The following is a 21,118-nucleotide window of genomic DNA, read 5'->3' as shown; positions in this document are numbered from 1 at the left end:
GAAAAGGAGGATTTCAAAAAGCTGTTTATTTTTGCAGGGGATATAACAGAAGCCTGTTTCTCAGTGTCAGGTATATGCATTTGACCTAATATATACAAATGTTTTGTTTGAGGCCTTCAACGGGCCGTGTATAATTGTACATGCATAAATCATTTTTAATTGGCACTATATGAACAGGTTGTAATGAGAACTTCCCAGAGATTCTGTTGGGTAGGCAGCCTGTGGGCAGATTTATTTTATATTTTAACCAAGACGGTTTTTCCTCAAAAAGTAGGGAAGTGACGTCTGAGCGCAGATTTTCCAGAACTTAACAAATTTGTAAGTTTAATTGGTATATTTACTCACAACATTATTTATGATTATAAACAACATAAGTTAATAATTGCTCCCGTCTCACCAATTTGCCAAATTTAGGGAGGGTGGACACTAGGGCTGTAACGATACGCGTATCAAACCGAAAATCGCGATACTCAAAGCCACGAACCTGTCTCGCGGTGTGAGAAGGCAGAAGCGCGATATGCCCTTTCTAACTCTTCGGTCAAATTGTCCGATTGAAATTTGCTAATAATTTGTCTAAATAATAGTCTGCTGACAGCGCCCCCTCCTATCGATGCCGTAAATATGTGACGAGATGCCCTCTCTGTGATCACAGCTCTCCGTGGCTACAGAGGATTGCATTTCTCCACAGCCGTCGGAGTCCTCATATGCAATATGAACGACATTTATCCAGAGTGGGCCAAGCGCGAAAAAAATTGCCTGTGTGATCCTGTCTCTATTGTTTTGTGTGATTTGACTGGCAGTTTGTCTGCTTATAGGTCGGAATGAAGCGGCCACCGATTATTGACAGGATGGGTACTTTATTCTACCGGACTCGTTCGCTTCTTCACTAGACACACGCGCTACCACTCGCTCTCCTCGCTCGTCCACTCACTCGCTCGTCCACTCACTCGCTCGTCCACTCACTCGCTCGTCCACTCACTCGCTCGTCCACTCACTCGCTCGTCCACTCACTCGCTGACGTCACTCACACACGCATACGCACACTGCCATTCTCCCGCACACACATATGCTACTCGTAACACTATGCCTCGTTATTGCGACGTTCATGTTTTTCCTCATCTATTGAAAGTTAGGCTATTAAACATGTTGCATTCTATACGGCCTGATTATGTCATTATTTAAGCTACATAGCCTAATAAGAAGCGCTAATAAGGATATTTGAATAAACCAAACAGTTAAAGGGGCCCTATTATGCCTACCAGCAAAAAGCATCCTCCAACTGCAATCTTTGGTTATTTCTTTATTAATTTAGCTATACTTTAATAGTATTCTTTCGGTTCAAATCTGTTCAGTGTTCCAAATTATTTGTTATTAAATGTTACATTAAGATAATTGGTATTTAAGTGTTGTTTAAATAAAATGCTTTTTAAATTTAAAAGAATCGTGGGATGTATCGAACCGTGGGTCAAAAATCGTGATACAAACCGAATCGTGAATTTGTGTATCGTTACAGCCCTAGTGGACAGTGTTTCCGCTAGAAGAAATTGGTGCCGGAAAAAAAACGGTCGGATATTGTCTGTGTTTATTGCACTTAAAAAAATTGATAGGCAGGCTATATAAAGAAGAAGAAGTGTGTGATCACATTTTGATTCGCCATGGTTGTTAAATACCGGTGCTCCGCAAAGCTTGCCGCCGGCTTTCGCTAGCTTGCCGCCGGTTTTCGCTAGCTTGCCGCCGTTTAGTTCATAAACCTACGGTAGTCTATAGGGGAGCGTGTCTATGTTCCCCGAGTCCTATGTTCCCCCCCTTTGTATGAGACTGGGGAACATAGGACCCTTTTTTTTTTTTTAAAAAAAAGGGTCCTATGTTCCCTGCTTTTCCCAAAAAAGGGTCCTATGTTCCCCGATATGTATGTGACCGGGGAACATAGGACCCTTTTTTTAAAAAGGGTTCTATGTTCCCCGGTCTGTTACTTTTTCCACCATTACTGCCAAAGTCCGGCCGAGATAACTACCATTGCATGTCTTTACCTTTTGTGGAAGAGGGTGAGACGTCGGAGAACCTGACGCAGTATATTCATACGCCGGTAAACAAACCCCGAGAAGCCCAATCCCTACGAGAGCTCCCCGCGTTACGGCCATCCGGAGGCGCACAGAGCTTTTGGCCGTGATATTATTATACAATTATATTATATACTATTATATAAAGAGCTCCGGGAGTCGCAAACGGCAACAATCACTTTCTCCTCCATGCTGCAGTTCACCCCGGACTGCACTGCACTGAGTTGGCCGGTTGAACGCTGATTGGCTGTTACGTTAGACATGTCACTCTGTTGAACGCCGATTGGCTGTCATTATGCGAATGCCGCGTCAAAGTTTAAATATTTTTAAAGATTAATAGATTGCGGGGAACATAGGACCCTTTTCTGGGAAAAGGGTCCTATGTTCCCCGGTATGTATGGCTACAGGGGAACATAGGACCCTTTTTGGGGAAAACCGGGAACATAGGACCTGCTCAATTTAGTTCTGCTCAATGGTTGAATCTCCTCGTGACTGAATGTTTGTATACAGCACGCATGCTGTATGAGCGCAGGGTTGATGCGCTCCACTTTTTTCTGTGGAAAACCAGCGCCTTGAATATTAAGCATAAAATGAAACCGGATAGTTTTCGCCCGTTTCGGCTCCGTGTGGACGGGGCCTTATTTCCAATCGGTCATTCTGACCGGAGACATTTAGAATTTTCCTCCTCATTTTTTTCCGGTCAAAGACCGGTAATTACCGGACAACGGGAACTCTGGTGGACATGTCCCTCAATATTTTGCTGTCTCACTAAATTTGCACCCCTGGTCTCCACACACAGGCCGCACACCAGTGCTCTCAATGCGGGATCTCCAGGAGGCTGCAGTTCACTTACGTCCAAAAAGGTCAGGAATGACAAGAAATGACATTCTTACACAAGTGCCATTTATCAATATGAATCCATCATCAGTGTACCTGGATGATTGTTGCTGCATTATGTTGCAGAGCCCAAAGTTGAGCCTCTCTCTTTAGCCTCAGTGCATTGCGAGCTGCGTAACCCCTCCACCTGGCTTGGATGAGAATTGCTGCAGACCTCTCCCGCTCTGCCCTGCGTCTCTGTAGAAAGCTCTTTACAAGCACCTGGATTTTGGCTGCTGCCACATTTCTTTGCTGTGTATGAAAAAGAAAAGTGTGCGAATGGGAGTTAGCTTCTATACAATTCTGGTTTAACAAAAAATGGACATTTTTGGTTTTCTACTTTGTTTGGAAAGGTATACACCGAACCAACCTGATAAAGCACTAGGTCCTTCATCAGCCTGTAATTCCTCCAAGCCCCCTGGATGACACGAGCAGCTCTTGTCTCGTTTCGCAAGTCCAAGAGACGGGAGCAGAGGAATGAAAGATATGATGTCACGACCTGCAAAAAATTTAGATCGACATGGGATGGAATAAGAAAGGTTGCCCAACTAGTATGGAGCCAGTTTCCTGCCATAATTCAAACCTGAAAAAAAAAGTTTCAATGGCTTGTAAGTCTGGGTTTGAAAACTCAACACCTTGTAAAAAAGGTTTTGCAACATTGAAAAAAAAGATTATAACCTGAAAAAAATTCAAACAAAAATTCAAACATCTGTAAACATGATTTTGTGTTCTATTTTATCTTCTTCATCATTTCACCAACACATTTTCAAAGTTCAAACAATTTCACCAGCGCATTTGCAGAGTTTAAAATCTGGCACTGTTCTAACAGTGTATTTCATTGTTTCCCGGTTTTGAAACCTTGTAAATGGGATTCTGCAAACAGGTGTTCATACATTGAGAAATAAGTTTTGAAAGGTTGTATATTTAGTTTTACTTGTAAAGGTGTACGTTTACGCCATTGCAACGTATTTTTTCAGAACTGACTTTTCAGCATTGACTTTTCAGAGATTTGTCCACACAGGCGCAAGCTTTGAGTCACGTGAATATTGGCAGTGTTCTGTCGCGCATATGTTTTGAAACTCCTGACAGTCAAGTCAGAAGAAAAAAAAAACGTTCCTGGGGGCGGGACCATTTAGCTTTAAACCTATTGGTTGCTCTCGGCTGACGTACATTCCAATCACATTCTTGTCATCGGCAGAGCACTGTCAATCATGCACAGCCCGTTGAACGGCACGTGTACATCCTTCGTCCTTCCCTTATCCCCATGAGGGTGTTGGCGGATGGGGGAGTCTGGGCGGTGGACTGCGACGGCATGATAGTTGTCTGACCCCTTGGAATGTACTGACGTACATTCCAATCACATTCTTTTCATCGGCAGAGCACTGTCAATCACGCACAGCCCGGTGAACGGCACATGTGATTGGAATCTACGTCAGCCGAGAACAACCAATAGGTTTAGAGCTAAATGGTCCCGCCCCCAGGAACGTTTGTTTTTTCTTCAGATTTGACTGTCAGGAGTTTCAAAACGAGTGCGCGACAGAACACTGCCAATATTCACGTGACTCAAAGCTTGCGCCTGTGTGGTCAAATCTCTGAAAAGTCAGTGCTGAAAAGTCAGTTCTAAAAAAATACGTTGCAATGGCGTAAACGTACACCTTTACAAGTTTTTAAAACTAAATATTCAACCTTTCAAAACTTATCTCTCAATGTATGAACACCTGTTTGCAGAATCACATTTACAAGGTTTCAAAACCGGGAAACAATTAAATACACTTTTAGAACAGTGCCAGATTTGAAACTCTGCAAATGCGCTGGTGAAGTTTGAAAATGTGTTGGTGAAAATGATGAAGAAGATAAAATAGAAAACAAAATCATGTTTACAGTTGTTTGAATTTTGTTTGAATTTTTTTCAGGTTATAATCTCTTTTTTCAGTGTTGCAAAACCTTTTTTACAAGGTGTTGAGCTTTCAAACCCAGACTTACAAGCCTTTGAAACTTTTTTTTTCAGGTTTGAATTATGGCAGGAAACTGGCTCCATACACTAGAGCCCGACTGATATATCGGCGGGCCGATCTGGTGCTAAACTTTGCGGGTGCGGGTTCTCAAACAGTGGACCCGTGACTCTGACCTAGGCTATTGGAAATAAACAAAATATCGGAAAGCTGAGTTGGTTGGGCTGCATTTGGGCGCGTTGGTTGGGTCCGTACGAGAAAGTATCTCTAAAGGAATTGTAGCCCAAACAGTCGCATGGCAGATCCATAGATCTGGTAGGTCAGATGTTTTTCCACGTCAGCTGAGCAACGATGCTGTCCATGATGCTGACATGGCAAATGTGGCCCAACCAACACTGCTTTCCGATATTTTGTTTACTTCCAATAGATTAGGCCAGAGTCCTGCACGGGTCCATTTTTTGAGACCCGCACCCGCAATATCCAGCATGAGCTCCGCCCCGTCACCCGTGATAATATCAAAATGAAATCCCGTTAATATTTGGGCCGTTACCCGACCGTGCCCGCGATAAATCACACAAAAGCTAAAATCAGTCAAATTAATGTGCTTTATTTTTATTTCTACCATTACGCACACTATTGAAGCACATATACCCTCTTGTGCTCCGCCTCCACAGGAGAGACGTTCCCTCCAGGGCTGATGCTCTCTTGGGGGCAACACCCTTCACTTTGACAGGCAGTGGGTCTGCTTATAGGTCGGAATATGGTCGGAATGTAGCGGCCAACGATCCTTGACAGGCTGGGTACTTTACTCTTTCTTACACACAACCGGACTCCTTCATTACTTCACTAAAATTACACGCACACTACCGCTCGCTCTCCTCGCTCGTCCACTCGCTGACGTGACACACACACACACACACACACAAATAAAGATTTACGCATCGTCCTTAAAAATCCTTTATCGGTCGGGTTCTACCACCAACCCTAATCTTGTCACAGCCCAATAGTTGATTTTTAGGAGCTGCATCAAACCTTTTCATTTGGAATGGTGTTGGACATGTCGGTGGGGTTGATCATGGCCGGAACTCCCCCAAGGAACGCAACCGCACTGTTGACCAGTCTGAAGTTGTTCTTCTCCTTTTCAAGGAGATCTTTGAATTCAAACGAGGGAGATTCCAGGCCTGTATTGCAGAACAATATAGGAAATGATACGTTTCGATCCTTGAAATCCAAGCAACTCATTATCATTGCTTAAAATCTAACAAAACCACACCTTTGTGGACGGATGGGTGGATGTTGAAGGAGCTGTCCGAGTCGCTGTTGGAGCAGTCCAGCTCAACACGGCCCAGAGGGGAACAGTCCACAGTCTGTGTGGTGCTGTGGCTAATGGCCTGCTCTTGCAGGATTTCAGGGTGATAGTGGTGAATCAGGTAACAGAGTACCCGGCCATCTGAGAAAGACACAGTGAAGTTTTCCACCTGTTGAGGTGAAAATCAATATTATTCATTATCAAGTATTCATCAAGTATTCAGACTGGTGTAAAAAGCCAGAAACATTGGGTCATGGATGACAATAATGAATTATAATGGCAAAGTAATACAAGTTTGAAATAATGCAACCAACCCATCAGCCCTGGTAGCATGTGTGATTTCAGACCAGAACCCTCCATAGCAACTACCACCACCACCACCACCCTTTTTGATTTACTCACCCTCAGATTGTAGTAGTCACAGACAGCATTGATCCACTCCATCAGCAGGCCGATCTTGGTGCTGCTGGTTTGAAAACGCAATGGGGCCGGCCCCCTTCCAGCACTGCTTTGCTGAAGGCCGCGGTCGGCCTTCAGAGAGGCCAGCTTCTGCTTGGTCCTCAGGGTGCTCTTCAGAAAGCCTATCTCTTCACGCAACTGGGTCTCATCCAAAATCACTTCCACCTTAAGAGGAAAGCCAGAGAAGTGGGGGTGTAGGATGACTTAGTGGTCTGGTCTTGTGGGGATGGGAGGAAGTGTTTGCCATGATATGAATCTAACACTCACCTGGAAAGCAAAGATAATTTTCCACAGAAGGCTTAGAGTCTTTTCTCGGTGTCCATCCACAATGTCTCTGGAGTCAATGATTGAGCCTGGGAAAATATAGCATGTCACACATAATGAGCACGGGATGTCTTATGAACATGCATTTTTATGGGCTTATTTGTCCTTTCAAAATGAATACAATTCAAAGTCAACCACATGATTTGTGAAAATATATATTTGAGTCACAAATGGCACACATTCAAAGGATATGAAAAGTCAGCTTCTTATTAAACCAAAATTAATCTGGTGGAATTTAGTAGGGTGATCCCTCCGTCGACTAGACATGCAAGTAGTCTGTACTAAAAAAACACCATATTAGCGCTGGTCGTAACTAGAGATGTCCCGATCTCATTTTTTAGCTCCCGATCCGATTCCGATATTTTCATGTTGCTCCCGATCTGATCCCGATATTTCCCGATACTGGATTTTCGATACTGATTTCCGATATCACTTTTTGTGTTGACAAACAACATTTAATTTCCTGTACATTAAGAAATAGACAGGCATCCAAGCTGCCCTCAATAGCTTTTATTCTCTCACGTTAACATAACATAACAAGCATTACTTGTAAACATAACATAAAGTAAAGTTTTGGTTACTTAACTTATTTGAGGCAACAAGTTTCCACCCTTTTTTCAAGTAAGCTTATTATTTTTTACAATGTGGGTGGGTAATAATAGTCTAATAGAGCTTCTTATTTCCTCCATCTTAATCTACTGCACTGACTTCTTCAGTTCAGTGCAGGTTTTGTTTAATGAAAACCAACATCTGCACCATCTCGGCTGACAACCAGTTCCTTTTCTCATCAAGGACATTCGCACTGCACTAAACAGTCTCTCACTGTCCACCGATGTACAAGGTGCACAAAGAAACTTTGTGGCTGTATCAGCCAGTGCGGGTCGCTGTGTAGCATGTGCCCGCCAGTAGTGTAGAGGATTCTCTGACCTTGGGATGGTTTGTTCAGCCAGCATTGAGAAGAGCCGTGGAATAATCCATAATAATGTAAGGTTTAGAAGTTAAATATTTGAAAGTTGTAGAATAAATTAATATCATTTATATTGGAGTTAATTTTTCTAGAAATGTACTTACAATGTTTAGTCAGTTAATCATTTACATATTTATATCACACAATTATTACTTACATATTTACATGTTTACATATAACACAGTAGTTATAGTTACACTCATATATAGTGAGTGTAACATAATTCACCTACAGTATTTTGTTATGTGTTGTTCTTTCCACCGTGTTGACTGTCGTTTACTGTCTTGGTGGTTCAGGGATCGCCGTCCCTTTAACCCTCATAAGGTGTTCGGGTCTGTGGGACCCGTTTTCAGTTTTTAGCTTTATAAAAGTGATACAAATAATTATTTTTTTGAAGTAAGATTCATTGGCTTTGGCTCATTTTCTGTGAGGAACATGAATCAGAAAACATTTTCAAGGACCCCCCCCTGTATACCCCCCCATCACATTTATATTACACACAGGGTGTTCGGGGTGTTCGTGCTCAACGTGCGAAATTGTATCTCTCATTCAACGCAATTAACCACAAATATATATATATATATATATAGAAAAAATATGGATAGATAAATATGTATCGGCCATGAAATTGAATGAGATCGGCCGATCCCGATCTACCTTAAAAACCCAGTATCGGGCCCGATCCGATCCGGGGATCGGGACATCCCTAGTCGTAACAATGGGGATAACACGCCCCCCTCTATCCTAAACTCTCAGCCCAGAACACAATTTTTTTTAAATCAAGTAGTGCTCGGATTCCATCTGAAAAAGTGGCATCACTTGCGCTTTAAGAAATACTTTTAAATTCCATGATGCACATGGAAGTCTTAGTTGTTTTATTTGAAGAGATTTTATTTTCCATTTTGTTATTTTGATGTGGCATTTTGTTGAATTAAATTTTTAAAACAAAGATAAAATACAACTTAAGTTGCACTGTTTTTTATTTGGCATTTTGTAAATCGGCATTTGGTAAATGAAACGGAAACCGGACTGGACCGGATACGGAAAGGGGGGAGTGCTTGTAGTCTTTTCGCTCGGTTCTCCGTATCAATAGGGCTAGAACTGAGCAAAAAGTTTCCGTTTCCGGTCCTGGGTCGGTTTCCGTTTAATTTACAAAATGCAGATTTACAAAATGCCAAATAAAACATGACAGACAACTGTATTTCGCTACGATACTTGATTAGGAACATCAACGAACACCACTAACCACACGATGAGTTTCACATTTCTGAAAACGAACGTTCAGGGGTGTTTTAAAATGCACATTAGTTGGGTCAATTATAGAAGTTCTGTGACCGTGGAAAGCAAAGGTTAGTTTCTCCTTGGATTTGTCATCTGTAAAGGTTAAATAAAAAAATGGGCCGGGGTGCCCCTCACAAAAATGTGGGAACATTTTGGGAGAGCCAAAATGGCTGCCGTCAGTCAAGCTCAAAACTAACTTTTTAAATGGTTTTGCCCACAGTGCTGCATAATAAATGGTTTCTAAGGCTATCTGGGTCAAGAAATTTACAAATGTAGATTTATTGATTTGACCTATTTTTGACCTTCAAATTCAAGATAGCTGCCACTTTTGGCTCATTAAATGTCAATTTTTCAAAATCGTCGTAGAGCCTTAATATTAGGCTCAAATGAAAGGTCTGCTCATACTGAGTTCAGTTATGGACAGTTAAAATTACAACACACACATGGGTCATCAGATGTCTGGGCCGAAATCAATTAAAGCAGGGAGACAGAAGATACTTTAGCTTGAAGTTGTTTTTATTAACATTAAATTTTTTTTTATTATTTATTGGATTAACTATAAAGACTCCATCTGAATCTGTTGAATCTCCACACTGACTCCTGTCATCATCACTGCTACTCTCATCAGAGCAGACATGAGGTGTGAGCTGCTGGGGCAAGGGGGCAGGGTGTGACGCACTGGTCGACACTTTCTGTTCACTAGTTCCCAGCCGCGACCAATGGTAGAAGGATGCTCTTGTAGGTTGTAATGGAGCTGGCAATATGTTAGGTAGTTTGACCTTTCCATGTGAAGATTCAAAGAGTCATCATCAGATGGGAGACGGATTGTACTGGTTTTCTTCAGTTTATGCCATTTGGAAACTGTGGCCTGCCCGCAGCTCACATCTGCATTCTCAGCATAAATGATGGAGGACAAATGCCTTCATATCTGCTCTGACTTCATGTTCAGTGTTTCCCCCACGTTCACACAGCAGCGGCGCACCGCCGCTGCTGAATTTTCTCCGCCGCTGCAATAAAAATCCTTCTCCTAATTATTATTATTATTTTTTTAAGTAGCTCCTTTTAGAAAATGTACAGCGCGTAACGTCAATTGCGCAACACGCGGCACATCGTCACGTAACCAACATCAAAGAAAAATACACAGCGAGTGTGGCAGTTGTTGGCAGTAGGCTACCCTACACGGTTGCAAAGTTACATTGATTCTAGCAGTAGTGAGTGAAGCGGCAGATCGAAGAAAGAAGGAAAGAGAGAGACAGACAGAGAGAGAGACAGAGAGAAAGTAAGTTGCTAAAATGTGTCGCTACATGACCACCAGTGTTAAAAACCCTCTGAGCCCAATCATTTTATTGTATCTATAAACCGCAACCTCCGTGCCGTTTTTCCTCTAGTATTGTGTGTGTGTGTGTGTGTGTGTGTGTGTGTGTGTGTGTGTGTGTGTGTGTGTGTAGGCCTATGTGTGTGTGTGCGTGTTGTCGCTCTTTTTGGGATCACTCATAGCCTTTACAGGAGCTTATATCCAGTCAGGAATTTATAGCCTAGGTATTTTCGGGAACTTTGAAAAATGAATCCATACTGTTAGATCCGATGTTGTTCTTTGTTGCCATATAAAATCAGTTTTCATCGCGTATTTTAGTCAGGGATTTATGCTAATCACCTGTAAGCATGTGGTCATTAGCATAAATGCAGGGAAAAAACCTAAGGACTTCTTAAAAGATCATGAATAGTTTCTATTATGTATAACTTATATTTATTTTATAATTTTCTCATCACTTTTTGACTCCCAAGACTAAGAAGAAGTGTTTTAAGCAATAACAAGCTTATCATCGCTCTCTTGTCCTCTTCCCCTGACTCTCACTGTCTCACAAAGGAGCTGAGCTCACCTGAGGTCTATTTGTAGTGCTAAGGCTCACACTGATTGGTATTCAATTAGCTTTATTTTTTATGTGTGTGAGTCTGTGTTCTTTTCAAATTTTAGTTAGGTTTATAATTTAAAAAGATGTGTTTTGCCCATTGTTGCAGGAGATTTCATTTTTTAACAAAGTGTCTTATGTAAAAAACAGTTATGCTTTGGGCATAGCAACCATGTTTAGTGTTTAAGCATTAGGCAAAAATCTGTAAATAAATTGTGCAAATTATATTTGCGTTGTGGCATTTTTTGTTTAAATATTACTATACAAAAATATAAAAATCTGTAAACAGGGTTTCCCCAGGTTTGATCAACCCAAATTTAAGACTTTTTTTAGACTTTTTTAAGACCACTTCAATGAAAATTAAGACCTACATCGCACCCATTAAGCAGTCGTAAAACACGGTTGTGCATATGTTATTCATGTTTTTTTGGAACATATGAAACATTCATGTCAATACATTAATGAATGTGCCAAAGGATAAGTGTGCACTCACCAATCAAAGAGCCAAACTGAGGGCCTAACTCAAAGTCTAGAGGCCTGATGTCTCTCAAGACCATGTACCCAGAAATGATAATAAAAGATTAAAAAAACAATACACAAAGTGATGGTGTGAAAGTGTAGCGGTATTTTTGGTTTAAATATCAAACTTTCAACACACAATATAAAATATAAACAAACAAACTCTTTTCAAATTGCTGTAGTTTCTCAGCATTCAAATTTCCTCAACCATTTCAATGAATCCACCACTTGCCTCGTTGACCTCTTTTACTAACTCCTTCGTAATGTATGGAGCCAGCCCGAACCCTAAACCTAACCCTAACCCGTCCACAGACATGGTGACTAATGTATGATAGTAAGCATTATTGGCCCTTAACACTAATATTTGGAAACAACACTGCCTCAAAAGGATATTGGCCTAAGCAACACCAGTAGAGGCTATACTTTTCCCTGAACTTTTAAACATTGCAAACGTGCAAAAACATAATTATATATTTATGTGGCATTCAGTCCAATGCTTAAAATATATCTGTGGCATTCAGTAGGCCAATGCTGTGGTAAAGTGTGTAAAGTATGACCAAGTGTTTCTTTCTGTTCAATAGATAGAACTTTATCAATCCCCTGTAGGAGAAATTTGTTAATGTTTGTCCCTATAAAACAATAATGGCAAAAAAAAAAAAAATACAAAACATGACGGTAACTCTAAAGTCAAACCGTCCAATCTGAAGGCTCTACTTAACCACTCCCCCTACTCACTTCCAGCAATGCAAAGCGAACAGAACTGAGGTGGGGAGGGCGTAGCTTAAGTAGTTTGTGACCGACCCAGAGGAACGCAACGCAAATTCAATGTGAACATGTATGAGGCTTTAATAAAATCCCGGACGATTTTGAAATTCCGCCCGGACACATTTATTTTTATAAGTGTCTCAAAAAGAGGGCATGTCTGGGCAAAAGAGGACGTCTGGTCACCCTTCGTAAGGGGAACCCATTTGATTCCTACCTGTTCCACTGTGGCGCAAGTTGGTGGGCGCTATCCTGGTAATTTCTCTGCGTGAGAAATACGAAGTGTGGCGTGTGAGCGTGTGCATGGGTCGAATTGCGTGTCTCACGCCGAATGCGTGAGACTTGAGAGCCCTGCTTCCCCATGATGTGGCGTCTCCTCTCGACTGATTATGTTTGTTGAGATTGCCGGCGCGAAAACCCAAAGTATTGTTCGCGCATACTCCAATAAATGAGACGTTCTCTGACGTTACGCAAAACCCCGATATGCAAAACGCCCCCTATTTTCCCCTTGCGTTACAGTCCGGTTGACTACGAAAACATATCCTAGTAGGAAATTTAAGACCATCTTTAAAAAATTAAGACTTGGGTAACGCAATTTAAGACTTTTTAAGGCCTTAATTTAGGAACATGAAATTTAAGACATTTTTTAGACTTTTAAGACCCCGCGGCTACCCTGGTAAATGAAGACACAAAAGGCAAAGTTACAACACCAATAATCCCATCTACAGTAATACACAGGACTGTTTGAATAGGATTTAAATGCATATTCTCCTCTCAAAGTGCACCAGATTCATGCATTCCAATGTAAAGGGTACAAAAAAATTTCGGCCGTGGGGGCATGCCCCCGGACCCCCCTAGAGGGATCGGGGACCACACCACCGCTGCTGAAAAAAATCATGCGGGAAACACTGATGTTATAATTCCAGACTCTCGCTCACTCGTCCCAGGAGCTCTCTTGCCTCAGAATGGATCTTCACCGTCTCCAACACCTTCTTCTTCCCATCCGCCAACTAAAGAAGTTTGGGGTGGCCTGCAAGGGGATGAAGCAGTTCTACCGAGCCACCATTGAGAGCATCCTTACGTTCTCAATCACAGTCTGGTATGGCAACTCTACTGTCCAGCAGAGGATGCGACTAGACAGGATTGTCCGTACAGCCAAGATAGTTGGCTGCAGTCTCCCTCCCATCTCAGACATCTACGAGGCCCGTATCCACAGTAGAGGCCTGGAAACTCTTCAGGATAACTTGCACCCTCAGGGCTGATAGGAAGTGAAATTATCTGTGCCTTAAAGCTAGGGTGGGTAATTTCTTTACTGTAATATTTGGCAAAACTGTCCTAATAGCCAGTCAGCTATATGTAGGTGAAGTGCTCGGAGAATATCTGCTCATAACTTTGCTCTCCCCTGCCTCTGTGGGCCGCACCCAAAAATTGCCACCGCTCATGTACACTTTGACCAATAAGAGCGAGGCTCCGATTCTCCGTTCTTATTGGCTGTGGGACTGTCCGGTCACCTTGGCAACGACGTTGGTGCGTCCCTGCGTGAGCGTTCACGAGCCTAGCGGTCTGACAGTTTTGTACTACTACGGCGGACAACAAATGAATAGCCGTGTCTTCATCAACGGCCCATAAATTTCTCATTCCCCGGATACCATCAACTAACACCACTAAGACAGAGAAAAAAAGAGGAAAGACACTTGTTGAAAGGACAGCTACTAAAAGGGAGGCGGAGAGAGCTCGAAATAAAACCAGAGTAAACATCGGCGTGGCTTATGAGCAATGGAGAGAGTTACGTGACCGGAGAAACTTAAAATCGGACGCTGAGATGGCTATATTTCTTATAGACAGGTAAGGAATTGTGCTATCCCTCCATGGTATATTGCGATGAATATGTAAAGTGTCGGCTGGTATGGTTTTTTACTAAGCAAAGCCACGATAACCGTTACATTACGGTTCTGTAATGTAACCATTTCAATACGGTTCTGTAGGATGTCTTGCATCAGCCGATGGTTCTTTTCCCGGTCCGTTTTATAGGTTAGTTATGGTCACACCAACCCTGGCTGTCGGAATAACACAGAGATTGTGCTAACACGTGGCCTAGGCTTCAACTCAACTGTGGATAATGTCCGAGTCACGTTTGTATAAAAGCTACGTTGACACAACTGCCAAGATAAGCACTGCGAGGGAAGTCTAGCATATGATATTCCATGTATTGTTATAACGTTGTTGCAAGCTAGCAGCAGCCTAGCTCAGTTTCGCGATCGCTTTGAAGTGACGGTTTCCTTGTGTGTAATCTGGCTTTCTGTGTTATTTTAACAAATATATATATTTTTTCAGCACAGTACTGTACATACACAATGATGGACAACGACAGTAAAGAGATCATATCGATTGTCAATATTGATAAGAGGGAGACCTAGAAGAATTCTGTTATCATGGAGAAGGAGGTTATGTTTTTGTTTTTTGTTTTTTTTTGCTTTTGTTCTTATGCTAACGAACTACAGTTGCAATTAGTTTGCTATCTTGCTTGGCTGATACAGCTACCTTTCTTAGGCCTACCAGCGCAATGGCAATGATTTTAAGATAACATACATGGTATGTCTGTGAGTAAGATGTTGATGCTATATATGTACTTATGTAGCAATCAGCACTAATGTTTAATTACCTCGGAATTGGACATGGTGTTTCGTCTTCCTATCAATGTAACTGAATTCACATGAACGCGCATAACTGACGTTCGGTGGGAGGATCTACAGCAGGTAGCGTGGCAGGGACGGGCCAGAGAGCACGCGACGGAATCTCAACGGCTGTTTTCTCCAAAATCGCCCACCCTAGCTTTAAATGATCAAATACATTCGAAGACACCATAGAGAATTGCCTTTCTTGACAACAATAAAAGGAGCGGAACTCGCACACCATGTAGCCGATGCAACAATACGTTTTTATTGCATAAAAGTGTAAAGTGCTACCCAAAGTGCGTGCAAAACGTTTCAGTCCCATTCAGACCAACCTCAGTGCAAACATACAAAGGTCAAAGACTTCCTTATATAGACTACGCCTAGTTGGTGGCAGACATATCAATGAAAAGGTCAGGTAGGTTGACGCGTTGACTATACATTTTAAAAAGGCACCGCTCACCTATTTTCACTTTTCTTGACAACATACATGGCCGAGCTCAAGCCTGAATTCAGGCACCACGCCTGAACTCTATCAGGCCTGCACCCTGCAAACTCCGTCTTCAATCCACTCCCATCAGGTAGACGGTTGAGGGCCATCAAAACTAAAACCTCCTGCTTCATCAACAGCACATATTGAAGAGGATCATTAAATCTCTTAACAACTCTACAACTAGGGCTGCAACAACGAATCGATAAAATCGATAAAAATCGATTACTAAATGCGTTGGCAACGAATTTGGTCGTCGATTCGTTGTGTCGCGCGATTAAGAAGTTACTCGTAGGCGCAGCACTGTTTACAGCCAGCCGCCGACAGGTTGGTTCATGGTTCATGCACGCCCACAGCGAGCTTTAGTGTGAGCGACCACAGCTTGTATTTTGGTCGTATCTTAACACTGGACTGTAGGCCTACATAAAAGTGTTGTACCTTCACTGTCTTTGGGTTAAAAAAAACTCCTTCAACTCAGTATAGTCCAACCGAAAACTGTCAGCTGCTGCTGCTGCAGACGTTGTGCAGACGGGCTCGGAGTCTGCACCGCGTGCATCAACAGTCATTCAAAGTAATCACACAACCGGACGGTGTAGAAAGTCCCGTCGGTTAAAAATAGTAATGCCGTTTTTAAATCCATGTTAAAATCGGCAGGATATAGAGTTAGTTAGCTTAAAAAAAAAAACTGACCAATGGTCACACACAGTGTCAAATGTGATGTGTTCAGGTCGGCTCAGTAATATGATTGATGCGTTCAAATGCAACAGATTTTTTTTTTGAGATTTTGGTGAAAACTTGTTTTCCCAGTAATATAAAATAGATAGTAAAGATAGAATTATGACCTGTTTAATGTCCTATCTTGAACTATCATCATCTTATCAGCAATTAAAGCAATATTACAAGTTCTATTTCAAGGAGTCTCGAAAATCGGATTAATAGGTTTGACCGGTTAACCATGGACATCCCTTATATACATATAAAAGTATATCATACATTGTATGTTTTTTTTGTGTTATCCCAGTTATGTTTTTTTAATTGTTTTATTATTTAATATTACTTTTAATACTTCTGGGACGTTGGAGCAATAACCTGGTGTTTTTACACTTCAGTCTGCACTGTGAATTTGAAGTAATGTTCAGTTTTTGAATAAAGATGCGGCAATTAAATATATTTTTTTATCCGATTCATCGATTAATCGAAAAAATAATCGACAGATTAATCGATTATTCAAATAATCGTTAGTTGCAGCCCTATCTACAACCCTATACCAGTATATCAGGAATGCAGACTCCCCCAGTGGCCCTGTATAGTATAATACACACACATTTCTACTCTTTTTATATACTGTGAGTTTTCTTAACTATGTACTTATTTATTGGACCTTAAGCAGATTTGCACGACTTGCTCCATGCCCATTTGCACTTCACCTGCACCTATAAGCCTGTCACTTTAATCAAACATACAACACTTTACCTGGCCTGTCAACCAGGTGTAAGTGGGCTATATGTCTTATGTGTGGGGATGTCGCTTTTTCTTTTATCTGCCTATTTGTTGCATCTAAGTGGGATCCTTGGAAGAATACTGCATCGATGAAATTATGTTCTACGTTTTATGTGTCTTTTTGTGTGGGTCTTTGTTATGTACTGTCATGAGCACACTGAAACCAGAGTACAGAGTTGTACAGAGTTGTTGAATCTTGAATACAGTGAGAAACGAAACTTTGCTTTACGGTCACATAACTTCTATAGATGACCCAACTACTGTACATAGCCAGCCATTGTGAAATTAGCCAAATACTCGAGACAGGACCAATATTCAAAATTTCGGTGTTAACCACTCTATTTCATCCTAGACAAACCAGATGGAGACTCAATGTTCAAAATACCGGAATTGTACTTTAAATCGTATTACATTGTGAGGTGAGAGTATCATAAATATGCGGTCACACCAAAAATGAAGGCATGGCGCGAATTAATGAATATCGAGGTGCGTAAAAACCTAGTTCACGCTGATTTCGCAGGATTCATCCGACGCAAACATTTTGCGCCATTTCAAATATCTGAATTTTCTTTTCTGGAAATTCCGCTCGATACTTTGTCGAAACATCCTATCAGTGTTCCCTCTTAAGTCGAGATTGAACGGCAACACGGAGGAGACCGTGATTGTTGCTGCTTGCGGACTCCCTGAGCTATATAAAATCTATGCGTCTGCCTCCGGAGGAAATTATGAACCCATAAACGACAGCGTTGGGTTCTCCGACGTCTCTGGTACTTCCACAACAAGAAAAGACACACGATGGTGGTAATCTTGGCCATGGTTGTGAATCAATTGGCGGAAAGAAACGTTGTTGTTCACAAGAGAGCCCCTCCTCCTCCTCCAAAATGCTTCAAAACAATCACGATTGTTTTGAAGTTTACACCAACACAGGTGAATATTTTCTTCGCTTTTTGTGTGAATGCACAGTAAAATCATTAGTAAGTATACAACTCAAAAAAATATACAACATAGATCTAGTTATTCATGTATATCTAAATGTGGAAATGTTACATATTACGCATTTAAATATGTGTAAATCTGTGGAAACTATCACCTATTTTTTCTATGATTCATGACTAATATAATACAGTGGACCAATAGTCGGGATAGATTCCTTTTAGACGACTAACGAAATTCGTAGTTGGCAAAAGCACTAGAATTTGGCTTTACTGCAGCTGATAAAGAGAAAAAAGTGGTGTTTACCTTGCTCATCTCTGAGGTCGACGCCCTTGGCTTTGAGAACCTGGAAAGCGATGTCCACGTTGTGGACCTTCTGCAGGCGGCTGATGGCAGGCAACCGAAGCCTGCGGGATAGACTCCAGTCCTGGAGGAAGAGCTCCATCACACGCCTGCAGGTCAAAGCATTAGTTAAGTCTGTTAATTATCCAGCTCATTAATGCAGACACAGATATGCACGTTCCAGGTGGACTCCTTGTTGGAAAATGCACCAGTAGTACCAGTAGTGGAGATTCAGTCATATGATTTAATTTCTGCCATTATACATACCCACCTGCTGGAACAAACACTTCCTTTACAAAAGGGTACGGTACATATTATTTAAACAACACTTTTCCTGGGATTTGGGGTGTTGTTTTGGGTCTCTGGTCCTCCCACACATACAAACTTTGAAAAAAGTCTGTACATGATTTTTTGAATGAGATATGCATTTCTGAAAGTACCCCGCCTACTAGGGATGGGCGTGAGGAATCGATTACTCGAGTACTCCTCGTTACAAATGAACTCGGTTGGTGGACAGGCAAACTCGAGTTTGCATATACACACACAAACAAAGTTTTCTGAAGCAAATGTATACATTTTCTGTGCGGCGCCACTAACGCATGCCGTGGGCACAAAGCAAATGAAAAGTATCAAATTTCTGTGTGGCGCGTGCCGTGCCGTGTGCTCTGACTGACTGTTTTGATGGAGAATAAGCATTACATGTTTGGTTGTTAATATTGCCGTTCATCATTAGGCCTATTCCTGCTGCAGATGCGTTGCATTCTAAAAATAGATTTGATTAAACGAGTACTCGATTGATCCTCGAGGAATTCCTTCGATCACTCGAGTTTGGAATTTACTACTCGTGCCCATCCCTACCGCCTACAGTTACTAAACCAGAGAGTCAGTTTCGGCGCCCCCTCCTACGTAGAAAGGGGGCACAGTTGAATAGTACCTCCCACTTCCCCACTCCAATCAGAAAATAGCTACGATTTTGTGGACCAGCAGATGAACAGCTCCGGCGCGGGTAGTTCGGTGGCAGTTCGGCAGCTCAGCCCTCGGAGTAAAATCCCTTTTCTCCTCCATGTCGTGGTTCAAGGACTCCAGAGAGTCAAGGCCAAGTTCCTTTCCCCCAATTCTCAACCATGGCCGAGATATCCCCCACTACGAGTCTTTACTTATTGTGAAAGTGCCAGAGACATCAGACGCAGTATTTATGATTCATAATATCATCCAAGGCGCACATAGCTTTTGGCCGTTATATTAAATATAATATTATATAAATACCCATATATAATATTATTATATATTATATTATATTATATAGAGCTCCAGGAGTCCGCAAACGGAAACAATACCTTCTCCTCCATGCTTTGGTTCAGTCTGACAGCTCATTGATCAATGGGCAGCAGGTCATTTGCATTAAAGCTACAGACACCAGAAACAGAGCATTCTGAAGGGACTGAAACAGAAGGGGAATAGCGTAACCATAGCGTTAAAGAGCTAGAACTGAATTGGTGATGATTTGGTGCCATTGCCAGTCTGATGAATTCCTTATAAAAATGTATGCTTTTCTCTTTTTCCGCGGAATCCCATTTATAGAAGAAAAAAAAAACTTTCCTATGGAAGATTAATCTGAGCATCTAAAAAGCAGAATGAGAACCCGGTCATACTTCTGAAAAGAAGGAGGGCAGAGTATACTCACACTAGACGAATCCCGCATTTCAGGTCCACTGCCAGATTCTTGACGGCAAAGTTAAACTCATCAAGGGGCGTCTGCACGTGGGAAACAGGTAGGCCAATGTAACCCATGTGTCGAGGGAGGTTGCCCTCACCACTCAAGAAGTCCCTGGAGAAGCTCAACATCAAGTCCTTACTAGTCTGTAAGGGAGGAAACAGTTAGTTAGAAACGCATTACAAGACACATAAACCATAGACAATCTTGCAATTACTAAGGTTCAAAGTGGTCAACACATTAGCCACCTATTATATATTACGATTTGAAAATATTTAATTAAAGCATTGATGCATCCAACACTATATGTTTATGATTAAGTATAAGTATGATAAATTAAAGAGCCAGTGAACTCACTGTTTCAGCTGGAATTCGAAAATAACAAGACTATAACAATTGCCTTTTTTTGTTGCGAGTTTTAAGAAGGAGGTATTATCCCCATGGTTATAACCAACTTTGTGATACTGCTTTACTACAGTCGCTGTGCAGGAGCATTATAATGAGTGACGGTGTAAATGAAATGCTCCACACTGTAGCGTTGTACAATACAGGGCTCCAGACTAACTTTTTTCACTAGGAGCACTGTGACCCCCAACTGAAAATTTTCAGGGCACACCCAGAAATTTTAGGGGCACACACCGTATATCAACATGCCAATGTGTTTTTTATTTTTTTTATGTATTACTGATGAATATTTGGATAAATATGCATCAGTCGGTTCGGACGCCTGAACAACGCGGATCGGACACGGGTTTTGGGATTGCGAGCGTGACTTCTCCGGTGCTGGATATAGTGTAAAAATTAATTACATGGTGGTAATTAACGGCCTTACCACCATGGACACGCCCGATCTCGTCTGATCTCGGAAGCTAAGCATAGTCGGGCCTGGTTAGTACTTGTATGGGAGACTGCCTGGGAATACCAGGTGCTGTAAGTGGTGTCAGATGGTGGCCAATCGGTGGCACTCTTCCGTCTGGCCTTAACATCAATCCCGATGCCCCAGTGCAGTGACGGGGACACTGTGGAAGGCGCCGTCCTTCGGAGGAGA

General features: G+C 41.9%; 1 protein-coding gene and 1 non-coding gene across 4 annotated transcripts in view; one reads left to right on the top strand and one right to left on the bottom strand.

Annotated features, from left to right (window-relative positions):
• aspm (assembly factor for spindle microtubules) overlaps positions 1-21,118 on the bottom strand; it is a 59,760-nt gene that overhangs the window by 21,924 nt on the left and 16,718 nt on the right. For all 3 annotated transcript variants that reach the window (XM_060068123.1, XM_060068124.1, XM_060068126.1), the window contains 8 exons: positions 20,041-20,216; positions 18,321-18,466; positions 6,924-7,009; positions 6,600-6,821; positions 6,162-6,366; positions 5,921-6,069; positions 3,307-3,435; positions 2,994-3,188 (listed from right to left, as the gene is read on the bottom strand). In XM_060068123.1, the coding sequence (XP_059924106.1) occupies positions 2,994-3,188; positions 3,307-3,435; positions 5,921-6,069; positions 6,162-6,366; positions 6,600-6,821; positions 6,924-7,009; positions 18,321-18,466; positions 20,041-20,216 (1,308 nt within the window). The remainder of the gene's footprint in view (positions 1-2,993; positions 3,189-3,306; positions 3,436-5,920; positions 6,070-6,161; positions 6,367-6,599; positions 6,822-6,923; positions 7,010-18,320; positions 18,467-20,040; positions 20,217-21,118) is intronic.
• LOC132470029 (5S ribosomal RNA) lies at positions 20,889-21,007 on the top strand. The gene has a single exon (XR_009528570.1). It is a non-coding gene; the product is annotated as a 5S ribosomal RNA (ribosomal RNA).

This window comes from Gadus macrocephalus, chromosome 12 (genome assembly GCF_031168955.1).
Source record: "Gadus macrocephalus chromosome 12, ASM3116895v1".
Classification (NCBI taxonomy): Eukaryota; Metazoa; Chordata; class Actinopteri; order Gadiformes; family Gadidae; genus Gadus; species Gadus macrocephalus.
This window is presented reverse-complemented; position numbering and strand designations above follow the sequence as displayed.